Genomic DNA, 26,573 nt, shown 5'->3' with positions numbered 1-26,573 from the left:
TTATGTGAATGTTTTTTTTCGACATTGTTTTTTAGGTTATTGAGGTTATACTCGTTTTTTACATAAGTACACATACACGTTTTCTTTTGGTCAGGTTTTCTCAAGTATTTGAATAGTCGTAAAAAGTGTTAGATGGGGGACACCCTGCATGTAAGAACTTCTAATACTTTCTTAAGAAAAAATTTTATTTTTTTTCTAATACTTACAGAAAGCAGGATGCACAAAAATGGTTTTTTTTCTGCTATATAAATTTCCTCAGGATTTGTCCAGTTAATAAAATCAAAATTAATTCTCGTAGATGATTTACTCGTATTTCTTTAAGACGGGTAGCGTAGAGAATCTCGTGCAAATGGTTTGTTCTGAAAAAATTTAGTATTGTTACTTAATTAAAATAAAACAACTGTCCTTTTTATTTGTAARAAATGATTCAAATTATTTATTTTTAGCTAATAAAGATGCAAAAATATAAGGTATTAGAGACCGATTAANTAATTGTATATTATTTAAATTGTATTTAATATCTTTATTTTATTGAAGTTATTATTGAAGTTATATTTTATTTAATTTACAAATGTAGAGTATATATTGTCATTCGTGAAAATTGTAGTTATATAGTAATATTGAAGTTATTTAAATTATTTAAATTATCAACCAGGGTTTTTATGCCACAAGGCTTTTCTCTGACGAGCCAATAAAGTATTATACCTTGTTATATTGGTTCAATCAAAGGTTTTATTTCTTATTTTATTTTTTAATTAAACCCTTCTTCTTCCTGACGTATAAATAAATAAATTAAATTATATTTATTAACTATATATATACATATAAACCTTTATCAATTATATTAAATATCTTTATTTTATTTTATAATTTTATCGTCTTATTGGCAAATTTAGAGTATGTATTTAATTAGTACGCGGGATAGTTGCAGTTATTTTTGATGTTGATGTTTTTTTTTGAAGTTATTTTTTTTTAAGTTATTTTTGAGGTTTTTGGGGTTATAATCGTTTTGGTACGCTGAAGAAGTATACACACACGTTTTTTTTTCTTCAACAAAATCATCTTAAACTAAAATTTTTTTAAGTTATTTGCCCTTTTTTCCCTGTCAAGAAAAGTCGCCCTATTTCGTTAAAAAAAATTACTAGAAATGTTTTTGCCTCATACGAGTTAGAAATCAAAAAGGCCTGCAAGGGTACGCTGTTTGTAGCTATGATAACAAAACACTAGGCAATACTCCTACTGCTAATAATCAAAAAAAGTTTCCGCGTTTAAAAACATTGGCGATATCTTTGATGTTTTTACCACGAGTTTATAATACGATGTAATGCATTTAAACTACTTCGATTGTAGTGCCCTTTTAGTTTTAAATGCGATGTTTTTTTGACGAAAATCGTCTGTTTCGTATCAAAGAACAGAATTTTTTTGAATTTTTAAGCATTATTTTTTCGCTGTCAAAGAAAATAGCTCAATATTATCAAAAAATCCTTGCAGTAACATTGTGGATACATACGAGTCAAAAATTTAAGAATTTTGTAAGGATACGCTAATTATAGCCCAGATTTCAAACCTTAAGCGAAAATACTCCAGGGAATAATTACTTAATGGGGTTATCTTGTAGAAAAAAAGGGGCGATTTTTTTTATTATCTCATAAAAAGTTTTTAATATAAGGTAAATTAGTTTAATTTCTTTATTTTAAAAGTATTTTTCGCTAACATGCAATATTTTTTCTACAGAAAACGTCAGATTGGTATCTACAATGAAAGTTATTATATTTTTAACACTTTCTTTGCGTATTAAATGAGAATTGATCAATTTCTTTAAAAAAATTTTCTCGCAAGCTTCTCGATTTATTCTAGTTAGTAATCTAAAAGATCTCTAAATATAATCTGTTTATAGACTTGATATCGAAATCATAGGAAGAATTGACTACAAGAAAAATTATAAAATAAATTTTTAACGTTTAAAAAAAAGCTTATGTCTTTGATGGTTTTGACACGTATCTTGTATACGATGTAATATATTTGAACTACAACCGGTCAAATTGAGCCGGGATGAGCAGTCGCTTGTTTTCGTAGCGGGCGATGAGGAAATTCCACGATGGTTGAAGAGAGGCGCCCGCCAATGGGAAGTTTTCGATGAGTTGAGCTGGAGCACCCTGCATGCAGCTCCTTAAGTAATGTAGCCGTTCAAAGTCTGAGATGCGGTAATTCCGGAGGATGAGTGAAAAAAAAATCGCCTTGAATCCTGGCTAAGCGTCGTATTCTCCGGAGAATGCCTTTACCTGAATATCCGGCAACTTCGACTCAATGCGTTGTTCCGGTGTTGCTGGTGAGGGATTGACCGCTAATGAATGTCGCACCGTATTGAGTGCTAATCTGAGTCTTCTATGCACTGTTACGTCCCAAAGGGGATTGTACAGGAGCAATCACAAATTTAGAAAAGAGATTCGTGAACAAAAGAAATTTATTCTTAAATGACCTTGTTTAACGCAACTTAGTTATTCATGTGGAGCTTAGTAATAATTGTTGAACTAATAACAAATATCTTAATTTTATCTTAGTATTAAATATTATCTTAGTAGAAAACTTATAATTAGTAACAAATAAGGAAAACTTACAATTAGTAACGAATGAAGAAAAATTATAATTAGTAACAAATGAAGAAAACTTACAATTAGTAACAAATGTATCTAGTACAATGTATCTTAGTATCGACTGTTGAACTACAATTACTAGCAAAAGTCAGAGACTTAGTATCTAATGCGAACTATTCAAATTATATGTCGTATACTCAATTTTATGCGAACACTGAACAATCGAATTTAAGCGGTAGCCTATATATAGGGAGAAACGCAACCCCCCACGTAGAGTGCCATTCGCAATAGTGGGAGTACCTCCCACTTACGCAAAATGCTTTCTTAACAACAATTTTCTCTTCCGCAAAACGCAACCCTTGGAGAAGAATGTTCCGGCGATTATTATTCTCGGAGGAAATAAATATTATATGGAGAGAAAATTTTGGCGTACAAAAATATAACAACAATATTGAATAAATTCGAAATTTGATCGTTCTCGACTATTAATACAACTATTATACTATATTACCATACATATACAATACAACCATTATAATGTATTAACATACATTATTTATATATATATATATTATATATAAATAATTATATATAATATACGTATATTAATATATAAGAAATTCGAGATTAAAATAAAAAAATAGAAGAAAACACGTCGATCACGTGGTTTCATCTTAGCGACGACTTAATTCTAAATTCAAGCGTTCTCAACTTTCAATATAGCTATTGTTAATATATGTGAAATTTGAGATTAAAATAAGAAAATAGAAGAGAACACGTTGATCACGTGATCCACGCCCTTTAGCGTACGTGGTCGTAAACACGTCGATCGCGTGATCTGTTGCTACCTGTGATAGTGCGTAATAAGGATTTGAACGAAAATAAGATTTTGAGAAATACGCAAGAAATAAAAGCTAAGAATAGAAGACTAGCTTTCAGAAAAAAAAGGAATATTATTAGTATCGTTCTACAAAAGACTTTCACGTTTCAGTGACAAATAAATTCTAAATTTAAATAAACACCATAAATCCTAACCTAAAGTTATTAAAATATAAACCAAATATGCCGAATTCCGCTTGTATTAATAATATAACAAATTTAATAACGTTAGGACGTAACAACACCTTCGCTTCCTGTGGGTGTACGTTCTCGCTGAAATAGGTGTGGTCGAGGAAAGCCGCCGGCCAGTTGAGTTCAAAGTACTCGTGAGTGCATGTAAATTCTCGGTGGATTCGTTCAAGGTTTTCCTGATTCATCTCCACATCACCGAATGTGGCTGCGTTTGCGGTCAGCAGTTCCTCTTTCATTGAGATCAGGAACCTTAAGCGGTTGAGTTGACTTTGGTATTTGAGGACAAGCTCCGTCAGCAGCCGTAATGGAGAGTTCCGCCTCGTCGTCTTCATGGAGCTAGTCACTCTGGCGGTTGATAAGTGAATGCGCTCAGCGCTCTCCCCACCACTGGATGAGAGGAGCTTAATGAGCGGCGCCTGCGGTGACAAGATGAGTGAGTTTGTAGCGTGTTCAATTATATTCAAAAATAATTAATTCACTGGGGAAAAATATTATATGAATATTTTTATTATAAACGTATCAAAAAAAAACTTATACAAAATATGTAACAAGCTTAACAATTTATATTATGTATGTACTATTCGCTCTCTTCCGTCCCAATCACCGAGCGAGACACACGCGTACTCACGAGCAGCGAACAAAGACGTGAACACTAGTCACTACTTCCTTTTTCCCTTTAAGATTTTGTTAAGTTTTACTACATATTTTGTATAAGTCTTTTTTGATACGTTTATAATAAAAATATTCATATATTATTTTTCCCCAGTGAATTAATATTTTTTGAATACAATTGAACACGCTGCAAGTTTCCTTCATCCACGGCATCTAGCATTCCTCTTCTGGAAGCTGCTTTCGCCATAGTAGAACTGGTTGAGCGCCACACGGTGAGTTTAAAACTACACTGAGAATTGAGCGCCACGTGGAGAGTTGAGAATCACGCTGATGGATCCCACAAATGGTGCTACTGATCCCGCGAACGTTAACAAAGGAATCCGTATGTGATTCAAATTTAGACGTGTGATCAAATCACGCCCTTACACGACCACAAAGTCTGAATTTGTAGCGAATCCGGCTCAAAGGACCAAAATGTTTGAAATTTAACCCTTTCGATGGTACGCTAAAGTTAACGGAATTCGCAACAAAAGTCTTTGCAATAAAACAAGTTAGGTGCGTGTAAAAGCGCAAACGTCTTTAATGATAATATGTCAAAATATGAGTACAATAATGTATAAATATGAATATAAACCGGCGAATAGTACAAGTTGAATGATAATATATAAAGATGAATACAGACCGAAGGTTGTACAAATTGAATGCTCCACCACAGAGATGCTACGGATGCTTTGTGAGCTGAGTTGTTGAGTGGCCTTGAAGGTCAGCGACCTGTGTCACGCGCTCGGCACTTCACGTGGTGAGATGAGTTGAATGGTGATGCACTAAATTCGTCTTATACTGATGGAAGCACCGATGCTTCGATCGCTACGTGAGAATACCGATGAATTTAACCGCGAGATGAATTTAACCCTTTCGCTACGGCAGTGTGCTCCGTCGGAGTGACGCCGCTGTACGGACCACCGTGCCACCGGAGTAGCGGCATTGAACGGAACGGTTCTCAGGTCAGGCAGAAGACGCCGTCTATAGGCGACGCTCGTACACACAGGACATCGCGCGGATGTCGCCTATAGGTGACGCTCGTAGCGAAAGGGTTAACTTATGATTAGCGCATTATTCAAAATAAGTTGAGACAAAAATGAAATACGTGTGTCCAAACGAACGTGTGGATCGACAATAGCTGTTATCGGCCGTTATTTCCGTAAAGAAGAAGACCAAGATCTCGCATAAGTTATATGATTCGGCCTCTAGGCATCTGGTTGCCGAGCGGCCAATGTCCTTATCATCATAGGTAGACTAAACATCCTCGATGTCCGGGCAAGGCGGCTTGAGATAAAGGGCCGTGCAATTGGAATGCGATAAGGGGCACAAGGAAAGTGCTTACCATCACTTCTCTTGTATCAGCGTCGATTCACTTTCTGTCGGGCATTCAATCTGTAACGACGTATTAATCAGTAAAAGCATTTTAATCAACTTCTTTTAGTTTGATTATTTACTCACTTACCTGAACTAAATAAATCATTCGTTATTACTTACGTGTGTGAATTCATACCTCGTACACTGTAACATAACTCATGCGTGTCATAGGTCATGAGACAAGAATCGCTGAGGGATGTAGACCTCTGGTGTGCCGATTATGATATTACGATCTGCTCTGCGACAATGCTGATTCACAAACAAATACGATGTAATATTGTTGAATTTCTTAAGGTTTAAGGATACGTTTCGTTTCTAACGCGATGTAATTTCCACGAAAGTCCTCTGTTTCGTATTAGAGCCGGACATTGTTTTGAGTTCTTAAGCACTATTTTTTCGCGGATGAAGAACATAGCTCAATTTTGTTGCCAAAAGATAACAGTAATTTTTAGAATAAATACAAGTTATAAATCTGAGAGATTTTTCAATGTTTACAGCCTAGTTTTTGATAAATCAAGCGAAACTACTCCAGCAAATAATCACATTATAGTTTTTAATGCAGGGAAAAAAAGGGGTGATTTTTGAGATAATCTGAAAAATATTATTTAAAATAAGTTAAATAAGTTAAATCTCGTCATGTATCGAGTTTATTTCGTTTACAATGCGATAGTTTACAACCAAAATTTACTGTTTTGTATCTATTAAAACAATTATTTTAAGATTTAAAAAATTTTTTTTGGCACTGCAGACAACAAATTTTACATTTTGTTATAATAGTTTTTTAGCAACGTTAATAAAACATACGACTAAGACATCTATGAGATCTCCTATTATACGCTGTTTATAGCCTAGTTTTGGAAACCTTAGCAAAAATAACAAAAGCGAATAAACACAAGGTTAACTTTCGTTTATACTTAAAGGGGCAATTTCTTTGAATGTTAGAAAAATCAAATTTTCTAAATAGTGTAATAAAGGTAAATTTTTTCGAATTTAAGGTACTTTTTATCACGAATTCTTGATTATTTCTATAAGAAACTATCTTTTTGTATCTGCGATTAAAGTTATCTCAAATTTTATTCATCTTCTTTAGCCGTCAAAGATTACTTCCTTATTAAGTTTCGAAAATTTTCTAGACAAATTTTTGTAAAATACGAGTAATAAAGCTAAAAGATCTCTAAAGATTCGCTTTGTAATGATAAAATTTTAAAACCTAAGGCCTTATTTTTCAGCATATAATTAGAAATATTGTTTTTGTGTTCAAAGAAAATGAGTGATTTATTTGACAGTCTAACAACGAAATTGTAAAACGATGTAAACTAGTGAGAATATTTCGTGTTTAGGGCACTTTTCGTATAGAACTCGAATTTTTTGGAGATGAAAACGTTCTTTTTGTTTGTGCGATAAAAATTCTTTCCAGCCTTTAAGCACTATGTTTACACTGTGAAAAAATATTGATCTTTTTTGTTGAAAAAATATTCCAGCAAAGATTATTTTCATAGGAATCAGTATTTAAAAATATATCTTTAGGAACGATGTTTACAGCATTGATTTCGCAACTCTAAGAAGTACATTTACAGCGTCTACTTAAAAAACTATTTTTTCTTTTACAAAAAAATGCGATATATTTAAAGGTCATACCTCAGATTTGCTATACGCGCGATTTATTTTAGGTAAATTTCTTCGTGATTTGAGAACGTTTTGTTTCTAACACGATGCATATTAGATGAAAGTCTTTTGTTTCGTATTAAAGCCCGAAATTTTTTTACTTTTTAAACAATATTTTGTCGTGAATAAAGAGCAGAGCTCTATTTTGACGCAAAAATTTTTTTACAGCTGCAACTGCAACTGCAACTGCAACTGCTACTGCAACTGCACATGCCACTGCACATTTTTTTTATATATTTTTTTACTGCTTACTGTAACTGCGACTGCAACATTAAAAACATTTTTGTATTATACCTTTTTATAACTTTTTACTGCAACTGCAACTGCAACTGCAATTGCCACTACAAATACAACTGCAACTGCAACTGTAGCACTAAATGCATTTCTTTTTATATATTATTTTAACTTTCTTACTACACATGAAACTGCAACTGCAACTGCAACTACAACTGCAACTGCAAAAGAAACTGCATTGTTTTTATTACAAATTTTGTTCACTTTTTAACTAAAACTGCAACTGCCACTGTAATAGCAACTGCATCTGCTAATGCAACTTCAAATGCAACTGCATATTTTTAACTTTTTACTGTCCATTTCACTGCAAAAGTAACTGCATTTCTTTTATTATACATTTTTTTACCTTTTTAACTGCCACTGCAACTACAACGGAACCTGCATTTTCTTTATTATACATCTTTTTTTTTCTTTACTGAAACAGCTACAACTGCAACTGGAACTGCAACTGCAACTGCAACATTACATAAATTTTTTGTATTATACATTTTTTTAACTCTTTAACTGCAGCTGCAACTGCAACGGAACCTGAATTTTCTTTATTATATATTTTTTTTATTTATTAACTGCAACTCCTACTAGACATGCAACTGAACTGTACATGCAACTGCAACTGTAATTATTTTTTTTATATATTTTGTTAACTATTTTACTACACATGTAACTGCAAATGCAACTGCAACTGCAAAAGCAACCGCATTTTTATTTATTATATATTTCTTTAAAATTTTAACTGCTACTGCAACTGCAACGGAACCTTTTTTTTTTTTATTATATTTTTTTTTACTTTTAAACTGTAACTGCTGCAGGATATGCAACTGCAACTGCACACGCAATGTAATTTTTTTGTTATATATTTTTTTTACTTTTTAACCGCAACTAAAACTGCAACTGCCACTGCAAAAGCAACTGCATTTTTTTAATACAAATTTTTTTAACTTTTTAACTGACAGTGCTTATGGATATGCAATTTAAAAGCACATGCAATGTATTTTTTTTGTTATATATTTTTTTAACTTTTTTACTATACATATAACGTCAACTGTAACTGCCACTACAAATACAACAGCAATTGTAACTGCAATTGCAACTGCAAAAGCATCTGCATTTTTTTCAATATACATTTTCTTAACTTTCTAACTGCCACTGCAACTGCAACGGAACCTTCATTTTTTTTATTACAAATTTTTTTAACTTATAAATAAAAAGTGCAACTGCAGCAGCAACAGCAACTTTTAATGCAACTTTAAATGCAACTGCATAATTTTTTTTTCTTTTTTGTTTTTTTATATATATTTTTTAATAAAATATAAATATAATATATAGTATATAAAAACTATAAGTTCAGGGTCAAGTCTAAGTGGGTTATTTCAGGGTAAAGTTTTAGCCGGCTAAGTCAGGGTTAGGTCAGAGCATGTTTGGTCCGAGTTAGGTCAGAGCGAGTAAGGTCAGGGTTAGGTCAGAGTCCCCCCCCCCCCACCCGTGGGTCGAGCGTTATCGACCTTACGTGGGGCTCACCGGCTGTTAGTGTCCGCCTAACAAAATGGGGGGTAGATGAGGCAGAGTCCCTCTCAGACCATTGTTTCATTAGATTTCAATATAGGCATGAGGCTACAGGTGTCCGAAGTTTACGCCCGCAGAACAAGACTTTCCCTTGGTGGAATTTGAGGGTGGTGGACACTGACGTTCTTGCTGCTGCCCTCATATCGGGTGAGTTGACGCGTCCGGGGAACGCTGATCGTTCGCGAGTGTTGGTGAAGTGGATACGCGAAACGTTAAGGAGTGCCTGTGACATGGCTATGCCGAAAATAATCGGCAAAAAGGACGGACAAAGGAAGGGGTCCTGGTGGTCCCCTTTAGTTATCGCGGAGGAACTAGTCCCTTCGGGCATCAAGGCGACGTTTGGTGCCTTCGCGAGGTAAGGTGCGGTTGTTGCATGGTGGGAGTAGGAGTTAGGATTAGCTGATGTTCCTGGGGAGACAGGGGTGCGCGTGAGTGCAGTTATTGCCGATGGGTTCGTTGAGTGGGTTGAGAGGCCGCTCTCTATCGGCACTACCTTTCACACCACTCAGCTGATGACCGGTTATAGCTGTTTTCCGGCGTACCTATATAGAATAGGGAGGGCTGCATCTCCGCGATGCTTTTATTGCGGAGATGATGAGGATGACGCGGATCACACCCTGATCGTCTGCCGAGAGTGGACGGGTGAAAGGAATGCTTTGGTAAGGGAGTTGGGGGGAATACGGCTCTCCCTTCCCGGCATAGTCAGGGCATCTCTGAATATGCCGGGGGGATGGGCTGCATTCAAGGCTTTTGCAAGACGAGTGATGCGAAAGAAAGAACAGGATGAGAGAGACAGAGAGTGGATGAGTGTGAGAAGGATGCATGCGGGGTCGCAGAGAGGTTTTGTACCTAGGCGACCCCCTCGAGCGAGACTTCGGGTGGCTTAGGCGGCGAAAGGCCGAGTCCTGTGCGCTGCTCCCTTCTGATTATGGAAGTGAATGTAAGAATGGGTGAATAGGCCTATCCTGCACGTCATGGGACGGAAGGCTGGGCCAACTTGGATTATGTCTCGGTTAAGCTGCGCCTCCAGGAGGGATAAAACCCTACTGTCGAGTGCGCCTCAGTATGCGTGGCGTCAGCGTCTCCAGAGGGAAGGTCCCTGTTGAGTGTGAATGACGAGAACATGGCGAATTCCGGCTGGACTTGTTTGGGGAGGTGGCATCTGGCATGGTATGCACGAACCGTGTGTTGCGCCTTCCTCTTTCTTTGGTACCGGGCCCACGGCGCCTTTGGAAGGTTTTTCCCCCTGACGAAAAAAAAACAAAAAAAAAGGTCAGAGCGGGTTTAATCAAAGTTGGATAAGGGCAGATAAGGTTAGGGTTATGTAACAGCGAGTTAGGTCAAGGTTAGGTCAAATCAGGTAAAGTCTGGGTTATGTAAGAGCGGGTAAGGTTAGGGTTTGTTCAGATCGGGTTTTGTAAGGGTTAGGTCAAAGCGGGTTCGGTCAGAGTTAGGTCAGAGTTGGTTAGGTCAGGGTTTTGTCGAAGCAGCTTAGGTCAGGTTTACGTCAAATCAGGTATGCTCATGGTTTGGTAAGAGCTGGTTAGTTCAAAGTTAAGTTGGAGCGAGTAAGGTCAGGGTCAAGTCAGAGCGGGTTGAGTATGGGTTTGGTCAGAGCACGTTAGTTTAGGATTAGGTCATACGGGTTAGGTCAGCCTGCTGTGGTCGGGCCATCAATGATATTAGCTCATTAGATTCAGTCTTGAAATTTTTATTCGTATGTATACGCTCTAAGGCTTGAAAGCCAACGATTTAAGACATTTGTTAATTGTCACTTCTTAAGAGCTCTTATAGCTTGCCACTACGTACAGGTCCGGAAAGCAGCTAAAAATTCTTTTAAATTTATAGAGAAATGTTCGTAGACGGAAAAAAATTTCTTTTAGACACTAAACAAATTGAACGATTTTTCCTCTTTCTTATACTGCTGTGGTTGGATATCAATGATATTGTGACGTCCCGCCACGATATAACTTTTAGAATATTATTCTTTTCTCCTTAACGACACTTAATATTTCTTAGTACTTTTCCATCGCATGATATACCAGGAAACCTCCTCTCTATTTCTTATACGTGTGCGACCTATTTGTCCTCTACGGCGGTTCACGCGCATTCCAGAAGTGCGACCTGGGCGAAATCTGATGATCGCATCCGCTGGCCGTTAGTTTGGTACAGTCGGATGTACTGGATCGAAACTGTTAGACCATCAGCAGAAAATGAACATTTTTAGAAGTGAATAAAGAATGAAATCATAGGCGCCAAAGCGACCTAAATAATATATGAAAATGTGTTAATTACTGCTGCTGCACGCTGGCTCGTATGAAGCCTCCGCTAGTGCGACTTCTTCAAATTCTCGTGAAGCCGTTTAGGTCAGCGGAATTCGCTCGTGGGAACGGCTGCGAACAAGCCATCACTAGGACAGTTTTTACACTATAAAGGGAGTCACTCTTGGTTCCTCGCGAGTAATAATCAATTATTATTTTACGTGCATTAATTCGAGTATTATTTTTTGAACATTTAGCGAGCTATATTTTTTGATCATTTGAATATTATTTTCGAGATCTCTATAAGAGCATTATAAAGTATCGTCGTGTATTTAGTTATTGAGCCATTAGGCTATTAGTTTATGAAGTCATAGTTTTCCTAAAAATACAAAGTTTGGTGGAAGTGAGGTAAAACTTGTAAATTCTACAAATCTAATAAATAACTCGGTCAAATTCCACTAGTTGCGTTTAGTTTGTGAATATCTTGTGTGTTTGTTAGTTTTCGTTCTCCTTTTAAATAGTGTGTTTGTTGGAAACAGCGTCCGTATGCTCCGAGGAAATCATAATATCCCGATCGACGTGAAAGCAAGACGGGACTTCATAGATAACTTGTTAAGGGTCAGAAACGGAAGCGTAAGCACCTAATTGGATTGAGGATCCTGATATTGTAAAATTACGTGTTTGTAAGTAAAATGTTTTACCAAACACTAAATCATTTTGTGAACCAGAGCAACGGGGAATGGTTTTGAATTACTACTTGTAATAATCCTCCAAACTCCTCCTCATTCCTCTTATAAATTAGTCGCGTTTAGTATATTGTTTGCCATTTTTATTACTCTCAATTCTTGGGGTAAACGAACCCACCTGGTCCTTACTATACCCGGCGTAAGCAAAGTGGTTAAAACAGGCAATCTGTTAGTTAATACAAACATATTGCGTCTCCAAACGTAACAATATCAACTGATTTTTTTCAGTCCTAAAATTTTTATTCGTAAGTATACGCTTCAAGGCTTGAGCGCTAACGTTTCGAAACTTCTGTTAGTTAGCACTTCTTTAGAGATCCTACGGTTTGCTAATACCCACAGGCTGGAAAAGCAGCTAAAAATACTTTTTCTTATATACAGAAATGTTCATAGACGGTGAAAAATATGCTTTTAGACACTAAACACATTGAAATTTGTGTTAACAGTGATCGTTTTTCGTCAAAAAAGAATAAAATTCTACACGTATAAAAAACGAAAATATTTGAAAATGAACGATTTTTCCTTTTCTAGGCCTGCTGTTGTCGGACCATTAATGATATCAGCTAGCTCTTTTTTTTCGGTCTTCAATTTTTTATTCGCAGAAATACGCTTTAAAGCATTAACGCAAACGACTAATAACTTCTGTTAGGTAGCACTACTTTAAAGATCTTATAGTTTGCTACTACGTAAAGATCCGAAAAAAGTAGCAAAAAATTTTCTTAAATATGTAGAGAAATGTTCATAGTATGTAAAAAATGTGCTTCTAGAAAAAAAAAACAAATTAGATTTCAGGTTAACAACGATTGCTTTTCGTCGAAAAAACATTGAATTCTACTGGAAAAATAACAAAAATAGTAGAAATTAAAGGATTTTTCCTCTTTCTTGAACTGCTGATGTCCGACACATCAATAATATCAACTCTTATTTTTCGGTCTTAAAATTTTTATTCGCAGGTAAACGCTTCAAGGCTTTAACGCAAACGATTAAAAATTTTTGTAAACTAGCACTTTTTTCTAAGTTGCATTTGCGATAGCGGTTACAGTTACAGTTGTAGTTGCATGTGCAGTCACAGTTACAGTTGCAGTTGCAGTCTCAGTTGCAGTTGCATTTACAGTAGCAGTTGCAGTTGCATTTTCATGTTGCAGTTTTATTTGCAGTAATAGTTGCTGTTGCAGTTCAAATTGCAATAGCATTTGCACTTTTATTTGCCATTGCAGTTTCATGTGCAGGTTCATTTAAAGTTTATGTTGCATTTGCGATAGCAGTTACAGTTACAGTTGCTGTTGCAGTTGCTGTCGCAGTTTCATTTTCAGTTACTGTAGCATTTGAATTTAAATGTGTAGGAGAAGTTTCATGTGCCGTTAAAACTAATACAATACATATAATAAAAAAATATGCAGTTACAGTGGCAGTTAAAGTCGTAGTTTTACTTGAAATATCAGTGGCATTTGCAGTTGCAGATCAATCTGCAGTTATATTTGCAGTTATAGTTGCAGTTGCAGTTACAATTTTAATTGCAGTTAAAGTTTCACAAAATTGTACAGTTGCCTGTGCAATTTTAATTGCAGTTAAAGTTTCATGTGTAGTTTTATTTGCAGCCTCAGTTGCATTTGCGATAGCAGTAACGGTTACAGTTGCAGTAACATGTGTAGTCGCATTAGCAGTTTCAGTTGCATTTGCAGTGGCAGTTACAGTAGCAGTTGCATGTCAGGTGGCACTTACTGTCGTAGTTGCCGCTGCAGTTGCATATGCAGTTGCTAATGTAGTTGCAGTTACAGTTACAGTTGCTATGGCATGTGCATTTCTATTTGCAGTTTTAATGGCAGTTGCAGTTTCAGTTACAGTAGCAGTTGCATGACCAGTAGCCGTTTCATGTGTAGCTTTATTTGACGCCTCAGCTTTATTTGCGATAGCAGTTTTAGTTACAATTACTGGTGCATGTGCAGTCGCATTTGCAGCTATAGTGGCAGTTGCAGTCCAAGTTACAGATGCTTGTGTGGTGGTATTTTCAGTTGCAGTTGCTTGTGCAGTTGTAAATGCATTTCCAGTTGCAAGTGTTGTTTCAGGTACAGTAACAGTTGCAGTATCAGTTTCTTGTGCCGTTGCAGTTCCAGTCATAGTTGCGGTTTCTTATGCATTGTTATTTGCTGTCGATGTTGCCGTAGCAGATGCAATTGCAGTTGCAGTTGCAGGTGTTGTTGCAGATTCATGTTGTAAAGTAGTTGCAGTGACAGTTACAGTAGTAGATGCTGTTGCAGTTTCTTGTTTTTCAGCAGTTGCAGTTGCAGTTGCAGTTTTAGTAACAGTGTCAGTTACTTGTCCAGTTTCAGTTGCTGTTGCAGTTTCAGTTGCAGTTGCATGTGCAGTTTAAAATGTTAAAAAATAAATAATATAAATAAGGCATGCGCATTTGTAATTGAATGTACAATAGCAGTTGTAGTTGTATGTGAATTCGCAGTTGCAGTGGCATTTTTAGTTGCAGTTGCAGTTTTAGTTGTAGTTTCAGTTGCCTGCGCAGTCGCAGTTGCAGTTGTATTTGTTGTTTTAGTTGCAGTTGCTGTTAAATCTGCAGTTATATCTGCAGCTATAGTTGTAGTTGCCGTTACAGTGGCAGTTGCTTGTGCAGTTTCAATTGCAGTTAAAGTTTCATGTTTAGTTTTATTTGCAGCCTTAGTCGCATTTGCGATAGCTGTTTCAGTTACAGTAGAAGTTGTATGTTCAGTCGCATTTGCTGTTTTAGTTGCAGTTTTAGTTTCTGCTGCAATTGCAGTTGCATGTCCTGTTCCAGCTGCAGTTACAGTTACAGTATCGGTTTCTTGTGCAGTTTCAGATACAGTCCCAGTTGCGGGTGCTGGTGTAGTAGTATTTGCAATTGCAGTTGCCTGTACAGTTGCAATTGTAGTTGCAGTAGCAGTAACAGTAGCAGTTGCATGTCCAACTGCAGTTCTTTTTCTGTTGCATGTGCATATGCAGATGTATTTGCATGTGCCGCTAAAATTGGTAAAAATAAAATTATAATAAAAAAACAGTGGAAGCTACAGTTTTACTTGAATTTGTATATACTGTTGCGGTTGCATTAGCAGTGGAATTTACAGTTGCAAGTTTATTTGCAGGTACAGGTACAGTTGCAGTGGCATGTGTAGTCGCATTTGCTGTTTCAGTTGCTTTTGCAGTTGCAGTTACAGTATCGGTTGCAATTTTAGTTGCAGTTAGTGTCGCAGTTGCATTTCTAGTTTCAGTAACTGTCGCAGTTTTAGTTGCAGTTGCAGTTTTATGCTCTGTCGCTGCTAAAGTTACGGTTGCAGGTAAATGTGAAGATAAAGTTAAATTTGCATTTGCAGTTTTATTTGCATTTGTAGTTGCAGGCTAGAAGCAATATCAGATGCATTTGCGATAGCAGTTATAGTTACTGTTGCAGTTGCAGTAGCATTAGTACCTTTAGTCGCAGTTGCGGTCCCAGTTGCAGTATCGGTATCTTCAGCAGTCGCAGTTGCAGTTTCAGTGGCAGTATCGGTTACTTGTGCTCACGCCGTTGTAGTTGCAGTGACAGTTGCCGTTGCAGTTTCATTTTCAGTAAAAGTTGCAGTTGCAGTTGTAGTTGCAGTGGCAATTTTATGTTCAGCTGCAGTTGCAGTCACAGATACAGTTTTTTGTGTAGTAGTACTTGCAGTTGCAGTTACAGTCGCATGAGCAGTGCTATTTGCAGTTTCGGTTCCAGTTGTAGTTAAAGTCGCAGTGGCTCTTGTAGTTTCATGTGGAGTTACATTTTCTGTCGAAGCGGCATTTGCGATAGCATTTACAGATTTTGTTGCAGTTACATTTGCTGTCGCAGTTGCAGTTGTTGTTTTAGTTGCAGATGCAGTTGCTGTTTTTTGTGTAGTTGCAGTTGCAGTTATAGTAACAGTGGCATTTGCAGTTGAAAATGGTAAAATATATTTAATAAAAATGAGGCTAGCGCATTTGTAGTTAAATGTGCAGTTGCAGTTGCAGCTGATGTTGAATCTGCAGTTTCTTTTACAGGTAAAGTCCTATTTTTAATTTTATTTGCAGCTGCAGTAGCAGTTAGGGGGTAGTTTATGCTGCAGTTACAGTTGCAGTAAGAGTTTTTTGTGCATTTGCAGTTCCAGTCAAAGTTGCAGTTTCTTGTGCATTGTTATTTGCAGTTGAAGTGGCCTTTGCAGATTGAGTTGCAGTTACAGTTGCTGTTGTCGTTGCATTTTTGTGTATATAAGCAGTTGCATTAGCTAGTGTTGTTTCAGTTTTATGTTCATAAGCAGTTGCAGTTGCAGATGCATTTGCTGTTGAATTTTCAGGTAAAAAGGAACAAAATATTAATTACACATAAAATTCAGTTAGAGTTAAAGTAGCATGTGCAGTTGCAGCTGCCGTTGCATTTGCTGTAGCAGTGTCAGTTTCATGCGCAGTTTCTTTTAAAAAGTAAAAAACATATAAAAAAAACATTATTTGCTTTTATAGTTACAATTGCATGTGCAGCTGCAGTTGCAGTGACAGTTGCAGTTGCCATGGAAGAAGCAGCAACTTTTGCAATTACTGCTGGAGTTATAGTTGCATTTGCAGTTAAAACGTAAAAAATATAAAATAAAATAAAATGCAGTTTTAGTTGCAGTTGCAGTAGCATTTGCAGTTGCAATACTATTCCAAAAAAAGGAATATAAGCGAAATGTACCACATAACGAATAACAATACAGTTAGCTATAGGACAGACACGAACAATTTAAACAACATCTATAATGAAATTTTAAAATTCAATTATCATAACAGGACACACAAATAGAGGACATCATAATACTGAAGATACCTAGATTAATAAACACTAGTCTAGATAGAATCAGTATTTGATTACGTGTGATGAGATAAGGTGTTTAGGATCAAATTGTATTGTAATATGTTAAGTTTTATTGAAATGTATGACTCTGTAAAAAAGATAATATGTATTTACACGTGAACTGTAAATGATCAAGGTAAAAAATTAGAATGTATTGTAATGTTTTATATTTATTAACAAGTCATAATAAAAATTTTTTAGTTGCTGATGAAGTCCCCAGTAAGGGACGAAACGTACAACTAAGTAAAAATAAATTGTTCATAAGATTTAATAACCGTCTAAATTTCCCTTTGGGACTTATATTAATAACATATTTTTAGACAAGAATATTGATAATTAAGTTAAAAAAATATTTATTAAAGAAAATGCAGGATAAGTTGCGGTTAAAGTGTTTTGTTTAGTAGCAGTAAAAAGAAAAATATATATATGATATATAAAAAATGAGGCTGCAGTTCCATTTGCATAGGCAGTTGCAGTAGCATTAGCAGCTGCTGTTACAGTTGCCGTTAAAGTTGCAGTTGCAGTAGCATCGGCAGTACCAGTCGCAGTCACAGTTGCATGTGCAGTTGCAGTTCCAGTAAAATATATAATTAAATATACATTAAAAAAAGGGAATTGCATTAGCAGTTGCAGTAGCATGTGTAGTTGCAGTTGCAGTTGCAGTTGCAGGTGGATATTCTGTTAAAATGTACAGAACCGAATAAAAAAAAAAACCGTATTAGTGGCAGTAGCATGTGCGGCTGCAGTTGCAGAGTCAGTTTCAATGGCAATTTTTTGTGGAGTTAAAAAGCAAGCAGTATATATATATTAGGAAAATTAGGCGGTTGCAGTTGCATGAGCTTGTGCAGTTGCAGTTGCAGTGGCTGCTGCTGGTGCAGTTGCAGTGGCTGCTGCTGGTGCAGTTGCAGTTAGAGTTGCAGTTTTAGTAGCACAAGCAGTTGCAGTCGTATTAACAGTTGCATATGCAGTAGCAGTTCCAGTAGAAAGGATAAATTAATATATATTTAAAAAATGCTATTGCATTAGCAGTTTCAGTAGCATGTGCAATGACAGCTACAGTTGCAGTTGCATAGGCAAATTCAGTTAAATTTATTAAGGTAAAAACAGCTTTTATAAAAAAATTCAGGCTTAGTAGCGTTTGCATGTGCAGTGGCTCTTCCAGTAAAAAAAATAAAAAAATATATATTAAAAAAATGTGATTGCAGTTGCAGCTGCAATTACATTTGCAGTAAAAAAGTAAATATATATAAAATAATAAAAAAATGCAGTTTTATTTGCAGTACTATGAGCATGTGTAGTTGCAGATGCAGTTGCAGTTGCAGTGGCAGTGACAGTTGTAGTTGCAGTTGCAGTGGCAGATGGATATTCTGTTAAAAAGTACAAAAAATATAAAAATAAATAAAATGCTGTTGTAGTTGCAGTAGCATGTGAAGCAGCAGTTGACGTAGCAGCTCTTTGCAGTTACAGTTGAAGTGGTAGTAGCATTGGCAGTTAAAACGTAAAAAAAATATAAAATAAAAAAAAAATGCAGTTGCAGTTTCATTTGCAGTAGCAATTGCAGTTCTATGCGCAGTAGCTACAGCAGGTTGCTTTGCAGTTGCAGAAGCATGTAAATTGGCAGGTGAAGTTACATTTGCAGTCTATAAATAAATGATTATAATATAAAAAAAAGCAGTTGAAGTTGCCATAGCATGTGCAGTTTTTGTTTCAGTTCTATGTGCAGTAGCAGTTCCAGTAAAGAAGATAAATAAATATACGTTTAAAAAATGCCATTGCATTAGCAGTTGCAGTAGCATGTGCAGTGAAAATTGCCGGGTCAGTAAAATCGTTAAATATATATGTAGGAAACGGTAGGCGTTGCCGTCTTGTTAGCATAGGGCGATAGGATTTTGTTAGATTAAGTAACCGGGGACAACGGACGAAATAAAGGACAGTGAGTGTTGAGCGTTGTAAGAGAAAGGATCTGCGTTTTGTATTAATCATTAGAAATTGTAATTTAACTGTTTTTCCCATCAAAAATCCTACAAAATTGGGGGCTCAGCCGGGATTGAGGAGCTACAGCGTGTGAAGAGTAGGATTGCGGAAAAATAACAGCGAATACTGCGATAGCGAATTTGTGTGAAGTTTTGCGATAGTGAATTGGTTTGAATTTTTGCGATAGTGAATTGTTGAGAACTTTTGCGATAGTGAAGAATTAGCGTTAAACAGCGTGACAGAGAGTCGTGTGTGCGAAACAGGATAGAAGAGAAAAAATAAATCATGAGCGATGTACGTAAAGTGCCTTCAGAATTTTTAGTATCAGAATTGAAGGAGAAGTTGGAAGCTTTGGGACTTGCCACGACTGATGTTAAAAGCGAGTTGATAGCTCGCCTTATGGAAGCTGATCCATCGGAAAATTGGGTGATAGGAGACAGTATTGCGAGGAGGGATGTCGAAGAAACGCGGAACGTAACCGTAGCCGCGGCGAGTGAAAGTATGGATGAGCTTGCGCTTTTAAGACGAAAGATGGAAATCTTTCGAAAAGAGAAGGAGATAGCGGAACGAGAAGTGGAACTAGCGCGGAAGGAAATAGAGATCCTGCGAAGGACACAAAGTCCTGCTATTGGTCAATTGTACGGGTTGGAAGAGACGAAGCGGTCACCTACACAAACGGAGATAAGTAAATTATCGTTAAAAGCTGTTATTGAATTGATTGGATACTTTGAAGGGGAGGCAGATGAGTTTACAATATAGGAAGACCACGTAAACTACCTGCGTGACATGTATCATTTGACCGAAGACCAGGCGAAAGTGATGATCGTACAGCGTTTAAAGGGGCGAGCATTAGAGTGGTTTAGATCGCGGAGAGAATACCTGCATCTCACAGTGGATGAACTTTTAGTTGAGTTGCGAAAAATGTTCCATCAGCGAATCAGCAAGATGACCTTGCGAACAAGGTTCCAGGAACGTGTTTGGAAGCGTGACGAGTCTTTTAGCGATTACTTCCATGAGAAGATCATATTAGCGAGCCGGATAGAGATTGACGAGGAAGAAATGATCGAATTAATCATCGCTGGAATACCAGATCAATCGCTACGAGATCAGGCAAGGGTGCATGGTCATAAAAGGAAGGAATCCCTTCTGAGAGCGTTTGAGCATATATCGCTGAAAGGACGCCCGCAGCAGGCGAAGATGGGTAACTTAATGACACATCGAAGCAGCATAGACGCTTGCGTTAGAGGAAGGATAAATAACATATCAGATAACCGTTTGAGGTGCAAAAATTGCGGTACGATGGGTCATTTTAGCGAGGAATGCCCATATAAGAGTAGAGGCACGAAGTGCTTCGAATGTAGAGAATTTGGTCATATCGCGGTTAATTGCCCTAGAAATCGTATTGCTAACAAAAATTCATGTAAAATCTCGCGATCGGTGCGAGGAAAGTATTATAAGGAAGTAATAATAAATGGTCAGAAAATTGACGCGCTAATTGATACCGGAAGTGATATATCTCTAATGCGAGCCGCACAATACATACAAATAGGATCGCCTAGATTGAAAACGAATGAGATCAGATTTCGTGGAATAGGCTCGGAGGACAATAAAACGTTAGGGGAATTCTTTGCAGGTATTGAAATTGATGGTAATCAATACACCATTGAAATTTCCGTGGTACCCGGTAAATTGATGCAGCATGCTGTTTTGATAGGAACTGATTTTTTGGATACAGTGGATATTAATATTAGAGAGGGAAAAATTGCAATTAGCAAACCGTCAGGAAGCGGGGAGAACAGTGAGAAAGTAGTCGAAATCTTAAAGATAGACTGTGTATATGATACAAATGAGTTAGATCTGTCGCACATTCCGTCGAGTGAGCATAAAAAATTGGTGGTAGACTTGATTAATAATTATAATCCGGTGAAAGCGCGTGATGTTGGTGTTAAAATGAGTTTGATACTAAAAGACGAAGAGCCAGTTTATCAGCGGCCAAGACGTTTACCTCCGTCGGAAGGGCAGGAGGTAGAGAATCACATTAGTAATTGGTTATCTAGCGGTATTATTCAACCATCGTTATCTGAGTACGCGAGTCCAGTTGTACTAGTAAAGAAAAAGGACGGTAGTACAAGGCTCTGCGTGGATTACCGAAAGATAAATAAGAAAATAGTGAAGGACCGTTATCCGCTTCCGTTGATTGACGATCAGTTGGACGCGCTTCAGAATGCAAAAATTTTTAGTACATTGGATTTGAAAAACGGGTTTTTCCATGTACCATTGGAACCAGAAAGCAGAAAATACACATCATTTATAGTTTGTGATAGGCAATACGAATTTTTATACGTGCCGTTTGGGTTATGCAATTCTCCCGCAGTTTTCCAAAAATTTATTAATGCTGTGTTCAGGTAATTGATCGGTAAAAAGATAGTATTAATATACATTGATGATTTAATAATACCCTCAAAAGACCGTGAGTCTGGAATAGAATATTTACAGGAGGTAATTCAAGTGGCCGAACAATTTGGGCTAAACATTAAGTGGTCGAAGTGTCGTTTCCTTGAATCACAAGTGAAATTTTTAGGACATGTGATTGGAAACGGAAGGATTAGGCCGTCTAGAGGGAAAACGGAAGCGGTCATAAAGCTCCTACAACCTTCGAGCATAAAGCAAATTCAAAGTTTTCTGGGGCTAACGGGATTCTTTAGAAAATTCATAGCTAATTACTCCTTGATCGCGCGGCCATTGACGGATCTACTAGAAGCGGATGTAAAATTTGAGTTCGGGGAGAAGCAAAAAGAAGCAGTAGAGCAGTTGAAGCGAGCCTTAAGCAATAAACCAGTGTTGAACATATATAGGGTTGGAGCCGAAACAGAACTACATACTGACGCGTCTATGTACGGATATGGCGCAATCTTATTGCAGCGCGACGAAAATAATGATAAATTTCATCCGATCTATTATGCGAGTGGTAAGACTACATCGACTGAGGCGAAATACACTAGTTACGAGCTCGAAGTGTTAGCAATAATAAAAGCGTTACGGAAGTTTAGAATTTATCTGTTGGGTATACCGTTTAAAATAGTAACTGATTGTCAAGCATTTTCGATGACTATGAATAAGAAGGATTTATGTGTGAGAGTTGCTCGGTGGGCTTTGTTATTAGAAGAGTTCCAATATGAGATAAAGCATAGACCGGATAAAAGTATGTTGCATGTTGATGCGTTGAGTCGGAATCCATTGCCGACCAGCATGGTAATAGATGAAAGCGATGAGAGCGTGAATGTGAGGATTGGTAGGGCGCAGCGTAGTGATAACGAACTTGGGAAGTTCTTCGAATTGGCGCAGCGAGATGAGCTTAATGATTATAAGATTAGGTATGGCTTATTGTTTAAACAARACGAAGGGGAAATGCGATTAATTGTACCGAAATCAATGATCACCGAAATAATTAGGCGTGTTCACGAGAATGGGCATTTTTCAGCGGCAAAAACGGAAACGTTAGTGAAACGGAATTATTGGTTCCAGAATATGCGTTCAAAAATTGAAAAGGTTGTGCGTACTTGTGTAAGTTGTATTTTAGCGGAACGAAAACAGGGTAAACAGGAAGGATTCCTTAATCCTATTGAGAAGGGCAGCATACCGCTGGACGTATATCACATAGATCATCTGGGACCGCTAAACTCGACGAAGAAAAATTATAGATATATCTTAGTGGTAGTAGATGCTTTTTCTAAGTTTGTGTGGTTGTACGCGGTTCGGTCAACAAATACAGCCGAAACTCTAGATAGGCTTCGAAAGCAGGCGGTGATATTCGGAAACCCGAGAAGGATCATATCGGACCGTGGCACCGCCTTTACTGCGCATGAGTTTGAGGAGTATTGTTAAGAGGAGGGTATTAAGCACGTAAAAATTACAACCGGTGTGCCTAGGGGAAATGGGCAAGTTGAAAGGATAAACAGAACTCTTATTCCTGTTCTTACTAAGTTAGCGGCGCCAAAACCCCAAGACTGGTACAAATATTTGGGAAGAGCACAACAATGCTTAAATGCCGTTCCAAATCGCAGCACAGGGACATCCGCTTTTGACGTCCTTTTTGGAGTGCATATGAGAGTAAGAAATGATCCACAAATTCGAGAGATTATAGAGACCGAGTGGCTACGGGAGTTTCAAAAGGATCGCGATGAACTCAGAGATGCTGTTCGAGACCAGTTGCAGAAAGTGCAGCGAGAAAATATCAAAACATATAACAAACGACGTAAGGAAGCAAAACGATATAATGAGGATGACTTGGTGGCAATCAAGCGAACGCCATTGGTACCAGGCTTGAAGTTGGCATCGAAATATTTGGGTCCGTATCAGATAATAAAAGCCTTACGTAATGATCGATATGTGGTGCGTAAGGTAGGCGAATCGGAGGGTCCTTTACAAACTTCTACATCGGCGGATTACATGAAACCGTGGGTCGAAAGCATAAACATTGGGTTGAGTGATAGTGAGTCGAGTGATGATTAGTGATTATTGTGGCAGACGTGTAAATAACTATGAGTAAATGAAATTAATGCGAATGAATGAATGTGAAGCGAAACGGTATCTGAGGACAGATACCGCTGCAGAATGGCCGAGTGTAGGAGACGGTAGGCGTTGCCGTCTTGTTAGCATAGGGCGATAGGATTTTGTTAGATTAAGTAACCGGGGACAACGGACGAAATAAAGGACAGAGAGTGTTGAACGTTGTAACAGAGAGGATCTGCGTTTTGTATTAATCATTAGAAATTGTAATTAAACTGTTTTTCCCATCAAAAATCCTACATATATATGTTAGGACGAGGCATGATACTCTTTGTCAAGCTTCAGTCGATGGGCAATAGCTCGTGCAGTGCGGGTTATTCACTTGTTTGGACGAATGTTGATGTGCGTGTGCATGTGTGTATGTTTGCTACGTGACCAGAGCAAAAAGCCGTTGCTAAGGAAAAAAAAAGAAAAGATAGAGTTGTTGGCCGATTGTCGAGACTAAAAGACGTTTTTAAAAATCGCGAATTTGTTAAATCCGTAATTTTGTCAAGTCATTAAAGTCGTAACTTCATTAAGTCGTCTGATTCGTTATTTTGTTTAGTTGTTTAAGTCGTTAATTTGTTAAGTCGTTTGAGTCGTTATATTTCTAAACCGTTTAAGACGTATATCCTTAGTTCTTTAAGACATTCCGCGCTTGTTTTTATAATTCCTATTATTTTAAGAAGTGTTTAAACGTTTTTGTCATACCGATATTTTCCCAATATATACACCATCAAAATTTACCCTTAACCTTTTGTTTTGCTTCCCAACCCCTGATCTTACATAATTTTAGGGGCTCGTCTAGGATAGTTTAATCTATCGTGCCAAATCTGGTGTGCAAGCAATTTAATCGTTATTGCGATATCGGTACGGACTAAGACTGTGAAAGTATGACGTAAGATTACAACATGTCGACCAGAGATTCGAGCAGATTAACCGTAGCGTCGCTCAAGAAATTGTTGCAAAGAAGAGGACTAAGTACAAGTGGTGCGAAGGCTGAGCTAATGGCTCGATTGTATGATTACGATCCATCGGGTGAGTCGATGCCAAATTTTAGCAGCGACGACGTGAGAAGCCAAGTCGCCGACGGGCAGACAAATGAATTGTGTGCAGCAGCAGGCGACGATCCGACGCAAGATTGACGCGAGATGGATTTTCTTTGACGAGAAAAGGCGTTAATGGAAAAAGAATTGGAGATTGTGAAACGCAAACTGGAATTAGCGCGTACTTTACGATAGTCAAACGTGTCTATGCAAGACAAACCAGCGGTGCAAAGTCCGAACGCGCAAGTGGGCGTGAAGACGATAGCTGAGTTATTGAGTTTTTTTGATGGGAAGGCTGAAGATTTCCCTGGATGGAAGAAGCAGGTGATAGCATTGCGTACGACGTACAGGTTGAATGATGATGTGGCAAGAATCTTAATAGGGATGCGACTGCGTGGTAAAGCGCTAGAATGGATGCATTCGCGACCCGAATTTCTGGAAACCAACTTGAACGATCTGATGGAGAGATTTGAAAGTATGTTTTATCACAGGCCCAGTAAGTTGGTTTTGCGCAAGCAGTTTCAAGATCGTGTGTGGAAAAGAGACGAATCTTTTATAGATTATTATCACGACAAAACAATAAAGGCTAATCATGTACTGATTGAAGACCGCTACGAACTTATTGATTATTTAGTCGAAGGGATTTCCGATCCGACTTTTCGGAATTAAGCAAGGATGCAGTGTTTTGACGAAACCGAATTGTTATTGCGCGCATTCGAAAAACTAACCTTATCGTCCAGTACTTATGAGGACAAGACACGTGGAAAGCCGTTTCAGCAGACGACAGCGACGAGTGTCGACGGAAGAGGAAAGGCCGAATGCAGGACGATAGAATTGAATCCGCTGGCGTGTTACAACTGCGGGGAAAAGTGTCATCTCAGCAGAAACTGCCCAACGAAGGAACGCGGTTTAAAGTGTTACTGATGCGGAGAGCATGGTCATATGGCGTCGGGATGCCCGAAGCGCGAGATTAAAGAAACTGTAAGAAATATTAATGTGGTTCCCCCTGATCCTACTTATATAATAAATAAAAGCAGTTGCAATTGCATGTGCAGTTGCAATTGCATATGCGGTTTTAGTTGGTTGTGCAGTTTTAATTGCAGTAAAAATGTAAAAAAAATATTTAATAAAGGAAATGCAGGGTTACTTGCTGTTGCAGTTTGTTGTTCAGTAGCAGTAGAAAGTAAACTAAATGTATAATGTACAAAAAACGTAACTGCAGTTGCATTTACATCGGCAGTTGCAGTAGCATTAGCAGCTGCTTCTCCCCAGTGGGCAGGGGGTAATAGAATTCTCCCACAGTATTCCCTGCTTGTCGTAAGAGGCGACTTAAAGGGATGGTATGCATGGTGTGTGAATGATCTCGTGTGGCTATTTCTACCTTTAGCGCTTTCTGTCCCATCTTTTTCTACTCTTTCTCTTCTCTTAGACTTCCTTCCTTTCCGTTCCGTTCCCGCTGGGGCCCTGTACCCCATTTATTTGCAGTTCAGCAAATATGGAGGGTACAGCTTCAGCGAGAAACCGGTGTGGGAGGGAGACCAAAACCACGGCGGTGTTTAGTGGTGGTAGGACAGGCCACCCTCTGTCAACAGCAAGCAACTGTCAGGAGTCTGGGGTAGGTGACCTGGCCCTGACTCTGGTTGGAGCTACAGGAAGCGTATCGCGGGTAGGAGACCTGGTCCGGGGTGCGTCCAATGCGACAAAAAAGGAGAAGAAAGAGATGCGGACCGCGGGCACGGGCCAAGGAACGCAGAAGGGGAAGTCACCGAAGGGGTACTCTACTGCTTGGGTTAGGAGGGCAAGGCGGGTAAGACACTTAGTATATACGTTGTTGCGTATCCTATGCAACGAGTGATTAGGGCGAAGCGCCAGGGCGTACACAACCCTGCCGAGACGTGAGACACGCTCGACAAAGCAGTGTCTTTGTTTTTGGTAGTAGC

The 26,573-nt window shown here is 37.9% G+C and overlaps 2 protein-coding genes across 2 annotated transcripts; one reads left to right on the top strand and one right to left on the bottom strand.

The window, feature by feature from the left end:
• Positions 1-14,594: 14,594 nt before the first annotated feature.
• Positions 14,595-16,744, bottom strand: LOC106791421 (mucin-22-like). Its single transcript, XM_014757041.1, has 5 exons — positions 16,666-16,744; positions 16,309-16,517; positions 15,750-16,247; positions 15,267-15,585; positions 14,595-15,157 (listed from the first exon to the last, which is right to left on the bottom strand). The coding sequence occupies exons 1-5, from the start codon at positions 16,742-16,744 to the stop codon at positions 14,595-14,597; spliced, it is 1,668 nt and encodes a 555-aa protein (XP_014612527.1).
• A 3,081-nt stretch (positions 16,745-19,825) lies between these two features.
• LOC106791420 lies at positions 19,826-23,551 on the top strand. The gene is made up of 4 exons (XM_014757040.1): positions 19,826-21,352; positions 21,414-21,444; positions 21,507-22,687; positions 23,024-23,551. Exons 1-4 carry the CDS (start codon positions 19,826-19,828, stop codon positions 23,549-23,551), a joined length of 3,267 nt encoding a protein of 1,088 aa, XP_014612526.1.
• Positions 23,552-26,573: the final 3,022 nt, after the last annotated feature.

Source organism: Polistes canadensis, unplaced genomic scaffold (genome assembly GCF_001313835.1).
Source record: "Polistes canadensis isolate GaletaPanama2010 unplaced genomic scaffold, ASM131383v1 scaffold_306, whole genome shotgun sequence".
NCBI classification, from domain to species: Eukaryota; Metazoa; Arthropoda; class Insecta; order Hymenoptera; family Vespidae; genus Polistes; species Polistes canadensis.
The sequence above is the reverse complement of the archived record's forward strand: the minus strand, read 5'-3'. Positions and strand labels throughout refer to the sequence as shown.